The 11,086-nt window shown below is 49.1% G+C and overlaps 5 protein-coding genes across 5 annotated transcripts; 2 read left to right on the top strand and 3 right to left on the bottom strand.

Annotated features, from left to right (window-relative positions):
• Positions 1-1,729: 1,729 nt before the first annotated feature.
• BGW36DRAFT_369713 (serine/threonine protein kinase) lies at positions 1,730-5,446 on the top strand. Its single transcript, XM_046215167.1, has one exon. It carries the CDS (start codon positions 2,142-2,144, stop codon positions 5,031-5,033), a length of 2,892 nt encoding a protein of 963 aa, XP_046076680.1. The 5' UTR covers positions 1,730-2,141; the 3' UTR covers positions 5,034-5,446.
• Positions 5,447-5,545: 99 nt separating this feature from the next.
• BGW36DRAFT_288506 (putative mitochondrial genome maintenance protein Mgm101) lies at positions 5,546-6,437 on the bottom strand (the record flags this gene model as incomplete). The annotated part of the gene is made up of 2 exons (XM_046210580.1): positions 5,546-5,813; positions 5,869-6,437. 2 exons carry the CDS (start codon positions 6,435-6,437, stop codon positions 5,546-5,548), a joined length of 837 nt encoding a protein of 278 aa, XP_046076679.1.
• A 305-nt stretch (positions 6,438-6,742) lies between these two features.
• Positions 6,743-7,190, bottom strand: BGW36DRAFT_423212 (uncharacterized protein; the record flags this gene model as incomplete). The annotated part of the gene is made up of 4 exons (XM_046219805.1): positions 6,743-6,811; positions 6,908-6,972; positions 7,031-7,062; positions 7,126-7,190. The coding sequence occupies 4 exons, from the start codon at positions 7,188-7,190 to the stop codon at positions 6,743-6,745; spliced, it is 231 nt and encodes a 76-aa protein (XP_046076678.1).
• A 114-nt stretch (positions 7,191-7,304) lies between these two features.
• BGW36DRAFT_393928 (putative biotin apo-protein ligase) lies at positions 7,305-9,581 on the top strand (the record flags this gene model as incomplete). Its single annotated transcript, XM_046217862.1, has 5 exons — positions 7,305-7,356; positions 7,419-8,055; positions 8,104-8,697; positions 8,752-9,023; positions 9,073-9,581. 5 exons carry the CDS (start codon positions 7,305-7,307, stop codon positions 9,579-9,581), a joined length of 2,064 nt encoding a protein of 687 aa, XP_046076677.1.
• Positions 9,582-9,631: 50 nt separating this feature from the next.
• BGW36DRAFT_369706 (NRDE protein-domain-containing protein) lies at positions 9,632-11,077 on the bottom strand. Its single transcript, XM_046215166.1, has 3 exons — positions 10,963-11,077; positions 10,582-10,908; positions 9,632-10,533 (listed from the first exon to the last, which is right to left on the bottom strand). Exons 2-3 carry the CDS (start codon positions 10,645-10,647, stop codon positions 9,658-9,660), a joined length of 942 nt encoding a protein of 313 aa, XP_046076676.1. The 5' UTR covers positions 10,648-10,908; positions 10,963-11,077; the 3' UTR covers positions 9,632-9,657.
• Between the last annotated feature and the right edge of the window lie 9 nt (positions 11,078-11,086).

The following is an 11,086-nucleotide window of genomic DNA, read 5'->3' as shown; positions in this document are numbered from 1 at the left end:
AACGGTTATCCCTGCCAGAAGATTCTTCTTTCGTAGCTAGGACAAAATCGTGCGATATAGTGACACTGATCCCATTCACCGTCTGCTGTTTCTCACTAATTGGTGTCTGTTTCATGTATATCAGGAGCAAAAGAGAGCATCTATTGATTCACCTCATCTTCTCGAGCCAATTACCTTCTGCGCATCGTTGATCATCTGGTGCCATGCTAAAATGGAGCCCTCTGACGTTCCCCATCGTACAAACAATCACACCAGCTTCCTGGGACGCTACATATCAGGAGCTGTATGTCATTTTCTCGTTGCCTAAAATACAAAAGTTGCATGAACACAGATCAGGTAGCATTGACTTACAGCTTCTTGATAGGAAAACTTCAGGGCACCAAATTTATTCTTAACAGTCTTAACATCTGGGTCTTGTTGACACTGTCTCTATTAGCAAGTGAATTATAATGATGAATTGCCTGTTACTGTTTATTAATTTTGAGTAGTGTGTAGTAGCTATTTATGTAGTGATCTGGGATTACTAGATAAGAAAGATAGAGTGTGTTATAATAGAAATATTAAAGAACTATATTTTAAATATACATTAGCATACTTGATTGGCAAAAGGAGTTTGCTCGAATTTATCAATTGATGTCAAATCGCAAGCAAATATGTCACATGTATATTTGTGATGGTCAGCCCTAGCCCTAGATTGACAAGTCAATTTGTCGGATCCAGGCATCATATCACTTTCTACTTTATTATGGGACAAACACATGCCATTACTACATATCATCACGATAATAATTTAATAGTAAGAGTTGCAATGCTGTGCAGTGTGCATTGATAGCATAATACATGATAGACGGTATACGGCTCGCCCATTGGCCAATGGTTCGACGTGAGTAATGTTGATGACGCAGCAGTATACTGGCCGAGAATGATGACAGCAAGGAGTAAATGGGCTACGACGAGGTTACTCTGGACTAAGAATAGCCGTTTCGCGATCGAGCATGCCCCTAATTAACTACGCTAATCTACTAATACTAATTAACACGTAGTCCTGCCGCCCCTGCGAAATTGAATTCGGTGTCTGACAGGCCGTGACAGCGGCTCGCATGTACAAACTAAGGAGTAAGAACACTCCGACTCTCAATCCATCATCTCCATATGGACTCAATGCGGCCCCTTTGGGGGACCCACGCTAGTCCATACCGGCAATAGTGCGCCACGCACTCCGTATTATTGTGTCATCACGACTGTGCGGTGCCGTTCTAGACCAGGCAGCACGTCAGTCAATGGAGCCCAATCGTCATTCCAATAACGAAGATTCCCTGTATTCTATACGATGGTAATTAATATTAATAGAATCGGTATAGTTCTGAGAACCTTGAGAAATGTATTAAAATAATAAATATTGACAGGCAAAGTTCAAGTGTTCCTGACAGTGAAACATGGTGGACCAACGGCTGTGCCAGTCGCCCAATCGTCGCGGGAGTGGCGTTACCGTCTACCAATAGGCAGGCCCCCGGTGGGCTGCACCATCCCGCAGCCATGGGTCGGACTACCTCAGATTCGCTGTGTGGGCCCACCTGCCCTGCTCTAGTGGGGCACTCCGGCCACTGAGAATGCGCGATCGGCTTGCCACAGCTTGGCGTCTGCTATCCCCGATAGCCACAAAGCATATTAACATTAATGTGCTTGATATAGGTGACTCGTGAAACGCCGCCTGACTGCGCCAGCGACTGAGTTTTTGTGTGCTCTTTCTCTTCTCCTTCCTCCTCGTCACTCGCTTTCAAACATTGTCTCGACATACACTGCACATTCTTTTCGTGTGTTCCCTGGAGGACGTTCGCCGTTTTGGATGCTAGTCCGCCTAGAGCCAATTTTAGGCCGTTTAGTCTGTTGATCGATTTCTCCACGCTCTTTTTATGCACCATTCAGCGTCGCCCGATCAGGACTCCCTCCATACACGCTCATTGATACTCGTTTGGCGATTCATTCTGCCCGTCATAGCTCGTCTGGAGCCGATCTTATCTGCTACCTTGGGCAATACTCTGTCGCTTAGATCCACTGCAATTTTTTAGTACCGGGACCTTCGTTTTGTTCCCCTCCTCTCTTTCCTCTTTCACTTTCTCTCTTTTTATCCAAAGTCATCGATGTCGGGTCGGCCTGGCGTCGCAGAGAAACGCTTCTCAGCAAATAAATTTCACCCACTCCCTGATGATTTGAACAGCAACCACGGTATGGCGAACCCCAACGACGCTACCATCGATATACCCTTGACCACCGTGCCCAGTCGAGGCGGCACTGGTGCCCGTAAGATCAACACCAATGGCTACGACGCCGCTTCTAACGGCAATTACGACAATGGCGAAAAGTCTGGCTCGGACTTGCCTAATCGACCTGGCCCTGGTCGTCGGAAGAAAACCAGTGGTGAAGCCTCTGCTAGCCAGATAAACGAGGAGGAGGATGCCATCAATCGCATGGGCCGGATTTACAATGCAATTCTCAACTTTTCTGTCATAACCCGCTATTTTATCTACGTCTCTCCATTGGCCCTGGTAATTGCTATTCCCATAATTATTGGAGCTACTGCTGCTCCCAACTCAAAAATTGGTGGTGTTAGGATTGTCTGGTTTTTCACTTGGATTGAGGTTGTCTGGTTGAGTTTGTGGGTGTCTAAGCTCTGTGCCCACTTTCTGCCATATCTCTTTCAGTTCCTTATTGGCATTGTTAGTGCTGGCACTAAGAAATATGCTCTCATTCTCCGTGCCTTGGAGATCCCTTTGTCCTTGGTCGGCTGGTCTCTGGTATCTTTAGCCACCTTTATGCCGATTATGACTTCAAACCCGGATAACAGCGCCCATGGCAACGATTCATCAGGCTGGGAATATACAGTCAAGCAAATTCTCTTTGCCCTCTTGATCTGCACCCTTATCCTTCTGGCTGAAAAGACGCTAGTCCAGTTGATTTCTGTCAGCTACCACCGGAAGCAATATGATACCAGAATCAAGGAGTCAAAGCACAATATCGACCTGCTTGGGTATCTCTATGAAGCGTCCCGGTCCATGTTCCCAGAGTTTTGCAAAGAGTTTGAAGAAGAGGACGCCGTCATTTCCGACACCATTCTTGGTATGGAAAAGAAGAAATGGAAGCGCCACGGCCATCACGACTCCGTCGCGCCTATGCGTCTCATCCGTAACGTAGGTCGCAATGTCGGTCGTGTTGGCGACAAGGTCACGGCTGCGTTTGGCAATGTTGCCTCTGAAATTACTGGCAAGCACATTTTTGATACCGGTTCCGCCCATTCAATTGTTACCAATGCATTGGATCGCCATCGCTCTTCTGAGGCACTTGCAAAGCGTATTTGGATGTCTTTCGTGGTTGAGGGCAAGGATGCACTATATGCAGAAGACATTGCTGAAGTGTTAGGCGCTGGCCGCGAACATGAAGCTGAAGAGTGCTTCCACATCCTGGACCGCGATGGAAATGGAGACGTCAGCATGGACGAAATGATTTTGACTGTAGCCGAGTTTGGCCGTGTGCGCAAGTCGATTTCCAGGAGCATGCACGATGTCGACCATGCCATTCACGTTCTAGACAACTTGCTTCTCGTCGTTGCTCTGATTATCATGATTCTTGTCTTCGTTTCTTTTGTGACTACCGGTGCTGCAACTGTTATTGCTGCTGGCGCGACCTCGTTATTGTCTCTCTCTTTCGTCTTTTCCGTCACCGCCCAGGAAGTGCTTGGTTCCTGCGTTTTCCTCTTCGTCAAACATCCCTTTGACGTCGGCGACCGCGTTCAGATTAGCACGCAGGAATTGTTCGTCGAGGAGATTTCCCTGCTGTATACAGTCTTCCGTACTGTCGCCGAGCAACGGATCACCCAAGTTCCCAACGTTGTTCTGAATACCACCTGGATTGACAACGTCACTCGTTCCAAGGCCATGCGGGAACGCATCTCTCTCTTCGTCGACTTTGCCACCACATTCGCTGACATCCAGCTGCTCAAGCTCGAGATGGAGAAGTTCGTGCGTGAGAAGGAAAACAGCCGTGACTTCCAACCTGACATTGACATCGAGGTGGTCGACCTAGGCAATATGGACAAATTGGAACTCCGCGTCGAAATCCGCCACAAGTCCAACTGGTCGAACGAGACTGTCCGCGCTGCGCGTCGATCCAAGTTCATGTGCGCTCTCGTACTGGCTATCCGCAAGGTTCCCATCAATGGTCCTGGCGGTGGTGGTGCCGCACTGGGTGCCCCTGGCAACCCATCCTACTCTGTCGCAATCTCCGACGAACTGGCCAAGAAGTACCGCGAGGACGCTGCAGCAGCTCAAGAAGACGCTCGTTGGATCCCAACCAGCCAGATGGCCGAGTTGCATTCCACTCTCTCCCCAACCATGGCCGCGAAATCCAGCGCTGTCGAGACCACCGGCAATGACAGTATCGTGCAGCGCGCCGCCGCAGGCAAGAAGATGAACGAAGCTGCTTTCGTCGAGGTCCTGAACAGCCGTCCAGCCGGCTACGACATCGCCCGTCCAGACGAGTCTGCGCAGCTCTTCCGCGTTCCCAGCGCTACGTCTGGCCAGGACATCAACAACCAGCTGAGTCCCGTCCAAGAGTCCGACCGCACATCACTCCTCCGTGGACCATCTGGTCGTCGACGCGGCGGTGCTGATACCTCGCCCGGACCTCCCTCACCACTGGCAATCCCACCGGCTGTAACCGGCGCCGCGGCCCCAACTGACCGCTACGAGATCCCCAGCTACTACTCTGCTGCCGTGTCCACTGGCGGTGCAGCTCCCTCTGGCGGCCAGTACGAATCCAACAACCCATACGGCCGCGTCTCGCCTGCCCACGGCCAATCCGCAAACCCCTACCAGTCCGTGCCCCCTCAATATCAATCCCCTCCAGCCCGCCGAGAAGTGCCGACCCAAGGCAATGCTTTCGCACAGATGCATCAACAGCAGGTCGTGCCGCAGATCCAGCACCCTGATGTATCGCCTGTGGACGACGAGGATGAGACGAACACCCCTCGCCGATGAATTTAATCATGACCTTGGCCTTCATTCTCTCACGGCTATGACTATCTAAAAAGCATCCGTTCTTTCCATAAATGACGATGTCTGTCATCTCCGAGTTCTAGCGGGATATGTAATTTGGAATCTTTTCTGTTCTGTTCTGCTCTAGCCAACTGGCCCGCTTTTTGGGGTGCAGTGGAATGTATTCATGTCAAATAGAATTTTGCATCTTGATTTTCGTATCAGACGTACATAACGGAGGACTCATTAGTGCGTTTTCACGAATAAAATACCATATCAAAAAATGATGGCCTATTTTGAAGACGTAACAGCGAATGTCTAGCCTGAAGTTGAAGTTATCGGTGTTTATAGTTAACTTCTATATGAAGGTGATAAAGAAAGTCTCGTTCAAATACAGGGTTGATATTAGAAAGGAATTAATTCGGCGTAAATCTAGTTCACTCCTACTAGACCCTCCAGTGGCCATTAATTACTATAATACAAGTGCAAGAGCCCTAATAACCTCCCTATTTGGTCTATTTGGTAGGCTTCCACGGATATGCAACCTCCTCATCCTTCCTCACCCAAATCTTGCTCCTCTTCTTACTCACTATATGCTCGACAAACACCTCCTTTGTATTCTGCGCCTTAAACCGCCGAATCCAACGCGGATCCCAGAGCTCGCTTGCAACCCCTAAATCCTTGCAGCAGCGCACCAACGCATTCGATTTGCATCCCTCAGTTGCTGTCGGGATGCCTTCAGGGTTGAAGTAGTCCTGCTCGCCGCGGGCAATCGAGACGAGGCTTGTCCAGTCAGCACTATACCACACGGAACCCAAACACCCATAGCGTCACTCACCGTCCATTGCATATCAACGCATACTCCCTCGTCACCATCTTCGGTGTCACAATACTCTCACTCCTCGGCACCAATCCCCATCCTCCCGGGCCAAACGCCTTGTTTAGAATCCGCCGATACTTGATCTCGGGCATATACACGATTCCGTCGGGTTTGATTTCGACATCGTCGGGATTCGGTGGCGCGAGCAGGATGTCGGCGACTTCTTTGGGGAAGGGTTTGTCACTGATGCCGTGAAAACTGCGTGTCCAGTCGATTTTCTCGTCATTGCTGTTGTAGCCAGAGGGGTTTAGGTCGAGGGGCGCGTCCGAGAGGCCGGATTTGAGGAGATTGGATGTTGTGGGATGGTTGGGCGTAGGTTGTTTGATTGCGTCGGCGCGGTTTGTTGAGCTGGGAGTGGAGGATGGGGGTTTTGATGGTGATGTCGCTGCTTGGGTTGTTTGCGGGCGAGATGTGAGGAGGGTAGGGAAAGGTCGTGAAGAGCGAAGGAGAATGGTTGCTTGTCGCGGATTCTGTGCTCTGAGAAGCCCCAGGCCTGCAAAGGACCGCCTTGCAGCAAGGGACGACATGATGAGTGTGTTGTGAGTGATGGTGATTGCACTTGCGGCGTCTTCGATGTTGAATATCAATGTTGACGACTCTTTGAAAGTTACTTCCGCTAGTCGGCCAGCCAATCACGGGCCGAGATTGGCAACTCAAGATCTCAACAGAACATTGAACATTTGAATAAAATGTCAATTGGAGACGCGGTCAATAGGTCAGAAATGACCAACTTTTGAGATTGTAGGAAGCTGAGATGGGTCATGCACGAATGAGGTTATATATGTTACAGGTAATACAGTAGTACAGCAAACAGCAAACAGCAATACAGCGATCAAGCATCTTTCGTTGACGTCCTTTGATCGTTACCCTGGCGTTTCCAGCACTCCCTGAAAGCTTCCATCTACAAAGAAAGGTATTAGTTGAAACCATATAACCCATGGGTAGCCATCAAGCATAGGAGTGGAAAGCGCAGAGTGGATATATTCTTGCCGCTCACCTCTTTCTTGCAGCTCCTCCAATCCCTCTTATCATAGTAGCAGTCATTCATTGTGAGTTGCTCCGCTGTATCCAGTCAATACTTTTGAACTCTTTGTGCTTGAATATTGCATGGTTAGTATACCTGCACACCCCGTACTGAAAATGCGCTTATCCCTGCGGAGAGCCTGAGTCAGTGCGGAGAAAAGAAAACCAGCGTCAACTTGACTGCAAACCTACCAATCATCAGGTTCATCGTCCGGGTCGGTCGCCGCGGTCGAGGTTGTCTTTTCGTTGTTAGACATTTTGTCTCAATCGCCGATTTTGAACAATTGCGATTCCGCCAGCAAACAGTATTGATCGGACGTGTTGAGGAATAGAAAATAAGTGGCGGACCTGCTCTGCTCCCCCCGCCGAACATGTCAGTCAACCGACTAGATCCAAAAAAGCTCAACGTGCTCGTATACACCGGTGCGCTCGCTCATCCACGCCATCACAAACTAGAAACAGAAATTACTGACATGCATGTACAGGCCATGGAAGCACGCTGGAATCCGTGCGTCACTGCCTGTACACCCTCCGTCGCCTGCTCGCGCCGAGCTATGCGGTCATCCCAGTCACGGCTGATATGATACTAAAAGAACCATGGACATCAACATGTGCTATGCTCGTCATGCCCGGCGGTGCAGATCTAGGATACTGTCAAGTGTTGAATGGCCACGGGAACCGACGAATCTCGCAATTCGTGCAACGAGGCGGCGCATACCTAGGTTTCTGTGCCGGCGGGTACTACGGGAGCAAGAGATGCGAATTCGAGGTCGGCGATAAGAAAATGCAGGTTATTGGGGAACGCGAGTTGGCGTTTTTCCCCGGTACTTGTCGGGGCTGTGCGTTTCCTGGATTCGTGTATTCGAGCGAAGCTGGCGCGCGTGCTGTGGAACTCAGGGCGTCCAAGTCGGCGTTGAATGCTGGTGCGGTGCCGGACGTTTTTCGGAGCTATTATAATGGCGGCGGTGTGTTTGTTGATGCTGAATCGTTTGCCGATCAAGGAGTGGAAGTGTTGGCGAGCTATACGGAAGAACTTCATGTTGACCCTGGGAATGGTGCAGCTGCTGTGGTATACTGCAAGGTTGGCGAGGGTGCCGCTGTTCTTACAGGACCCCATCCCGAGTTTGTATTTCATATATTTTGAATAGGATAGGAACTAACAAAATCCAGGTTTGCAGCGGCGAATCTCGACAAGTCGGCTGGCGGCCCGGAGTACGGCAAGGTGGTTGATCGACTAGCAGCAGACGACAAATCGAGGACGGATTTTCTCAAGTCATGTTTGTCGAAACTTGGCTTGCAAGTGAATCAAGACACGTCTACGGTACCATCCCTTTCTTGCTTACACCTTTCTTCTATCGAGCCTGAGTACACCCAGAGCATTGTACGCTCATTAGACGAGTTAATCACAAAAGAAGATGGGAAAGAGCTATTGAAGGATTTAAACGACACATTTCAAATAGAGAGATCGGACAAGAGTTTCCAAATGCAAGGTCTAGAGGAAGCTTTGTCTGATAATGTTAAGGATGCTGAAAAGACAAATACTGATGCCTCAGAGGACAGAATTATCGATTATAATGCGATAGTCAAGCGCCTTATGATCCACGACGAAATCCCGTCATCTAAACTGACACCTTATTTCAATCACCATGCCTTCTATGCCAATCTGAAATATTACCAGTCAAAGTCAAAAGAACCAGTGCTGGATTATGGGAGGCATTTACTGTACGGAGAAGTTGTGACGAGTACAAATACTATACTTGAAAAGTATGTCTCTGCTCATCATCATTCCGGTATTACAACATCTAACGCATTATTTAGGAACTCACGCCTCCTTCGCCATCTTCCCACCGGCTTCACTGCAGTAGCCACGATCCAGGTCGCCGGAAGAGGGCGCGGGTCCAATGTCTGGGTTTCGCCAGCTGGCGCTCTTATCTTCTCGACCGTGATCCGCCATCCCATGGAGAAGATGCAAAGCGCACCAGTCGTGTTCATCCAATACCTAGCAGCCATGGCTGTAGTCAAGGGCATAAAACGGTACGACAAAGGTTACGAAGACCTACCAGTGAAAATGAAATGGCCAAACGACATCTGTAAGTCTGCATAAATCTTCCAACCCTATATATACTAATCTTCGTGCAGACGCCCTCGACCCAGCAAACCCAGAGAAGAAGCAATACACGAAAATCTGCGGGATTCTAGTGAATTCACACTATTCCTCTCAAGAGTACATTTCCGTGGTCGGGATCGGAATCAACGCAACCAACGCATTGCCGACGACATCACTAAACGCACTGGTCGAGAAATTCGCATCGACATCGACACTCAAGTCCAACCCCATTACTCTCGAGAAGCTCCTGGCGCGGATCCTGACTGTCTTTGAAGAACTGTACACCCGGTTTTTACGCGTGGGTTTCGATAAGACGTTTGAAGAGATGTATTACGATGATTGGCTGCATATGCACCAGATTGTGACCCTGGAAGAAGAGGGCGGTGCGCGGGCACGGATTAAGGGGATTACGCGCGATTATGGATTGTTGTTGGCAGAAGAATTGGGCTGGGAGGATCGTCCGACTGGAAAGGTATGGCAGTTGCAAAGCGACAGTAATAGTTTTGACTTTTTCAGAGGCTTGGTGAAGAGAAAGGTATAATAAAACTCGGGGCTGTGCTTTTATATTGGGTAAGGCAGAAAAATTAGATCAATTAATTAAATGAATTCGTATCTACTCATTTTTCTATGTTGAATTCAAACACCAAATCACCCGTTCCCAATGGAATCGGCTGTATGTATTGATCATAAAGCGTCCTCTCCACGTACTTCACACGCCCGTGCGGGTCGACAAGCAGTATAGTCTGCTTCTGCGTTCCATACAATCCAGCTACATACCCAGCCAGTCCCAATTTCTCCAGACTCTTCATCTCAGCCTCAAACTTGGCGCGATCACCCAGCAGAGGAATGAAAATGGATTGTTTGAGGAGTTGCTGGTACTCGTCCTTAACGGGCTCGCAGTTCAACCGTGGCAGGGTATCAGTACTAAGTACTTCGAATAACCTGCGTATCAGGTCTTCTTCCCCCTCCGCATTTTTTTCTGCGGCTTGCACATGTGCGGCGATGGCGTTTTTCATGAGTTTCTCCCCATTGATGATCTTCGGCCATGTGCGGTCTGAGAAGAAGGTGTTACTCAATCCTACCGTCTCCCCCTTCTCCTTCGCAATCCAGGTCACACGGTCGACGTCGTCGGACATGCGGTTTGAAATGATTGCCAGCGGCTCGTCGAGCTTCCCACAGACGAGACTGAATCCGCCGGCCTTTTTGGTGACTTGGTTTTCGATTGTGTCAACGACGAACTGGCGTGTACTACGCGGTGGTGGTGATGATGATGTGGCGGGGGGTTCTGTTAAGAAGGCATTGACAATGGCGCCGCGGCTGACCGTGCCTATCGGCACGTTCTCACGGTAGTTGGTGAGAACAGCGACTCGGCCTTGTTTGGTCACACCCATCCATGTGCCTTGCTCTGGGCGAGCGAGGTCACGGGAGCCTAGGACATGGTTGTTGGGCTCTTGCCACCATCCCGCGGGAGCGGTTGGGCGGTGGAGGTATTCCTTTGCAGGTTAGTAAAGGGTCAAATGGAGAAAAGGGAGAGTATTTACATCTCGATTATCAATTATTATGAGTGGGTAAGAAGGGTGAGCCGTCGAGATAAGAGCAATACACATTGTTACATCAATGTATTCTCGAGTTATCAATTGATCAGTCGTGACTACCAACCAAGTAAAGTTCAGAGGAATAGCGGGCCAGTTGAGTGACTCTGAAGGCTGGATATATCAATATATCGATATTTTGCAGATTTAATATGTTGGATTCACGATGGGCAGAATTGTTGTCTTATATTACATAGAATGCTCAGCTGTACAATGTATATTCTGGTCTGCCGAGCATTGCCCGAGGAAGAAAGGCCCGTAACTTATGACGCTTATCTAAGCGGTCTGTCAGCCGATAGAGACTGGGGATCATCTTTGATCTGATATTACCATGATATAACAACGTGGTGCACTCTATTTAGTCTCTCTAAGTGTGTGTAGTTTAGTGATGGCATATAGATGTGATGTCATTTCGACGCTGACCCCAGTACATGCTTGAGGCACACATCACGTG

This window comes from Talaromyces proteolyticus (assembly GCF_021365285.1).
Source record: "Talaromyces proteolyticus strain PMI_201 chromosome Unknown BGW36scaffold_2, whole genome shotgun sequence".
NCBI classification, from domain to species: Eukaryota; Fungi; Ascomycota; class Eurotiomycetes; order Eurotiales; family Trichocomaceae; genus Talaromyces; species Talaromyces proteolyticus.
Note: the sequence above shows the minus strand (reverse complement) of the source record. Positions and strands in the feature narration are given on the sequence as shown.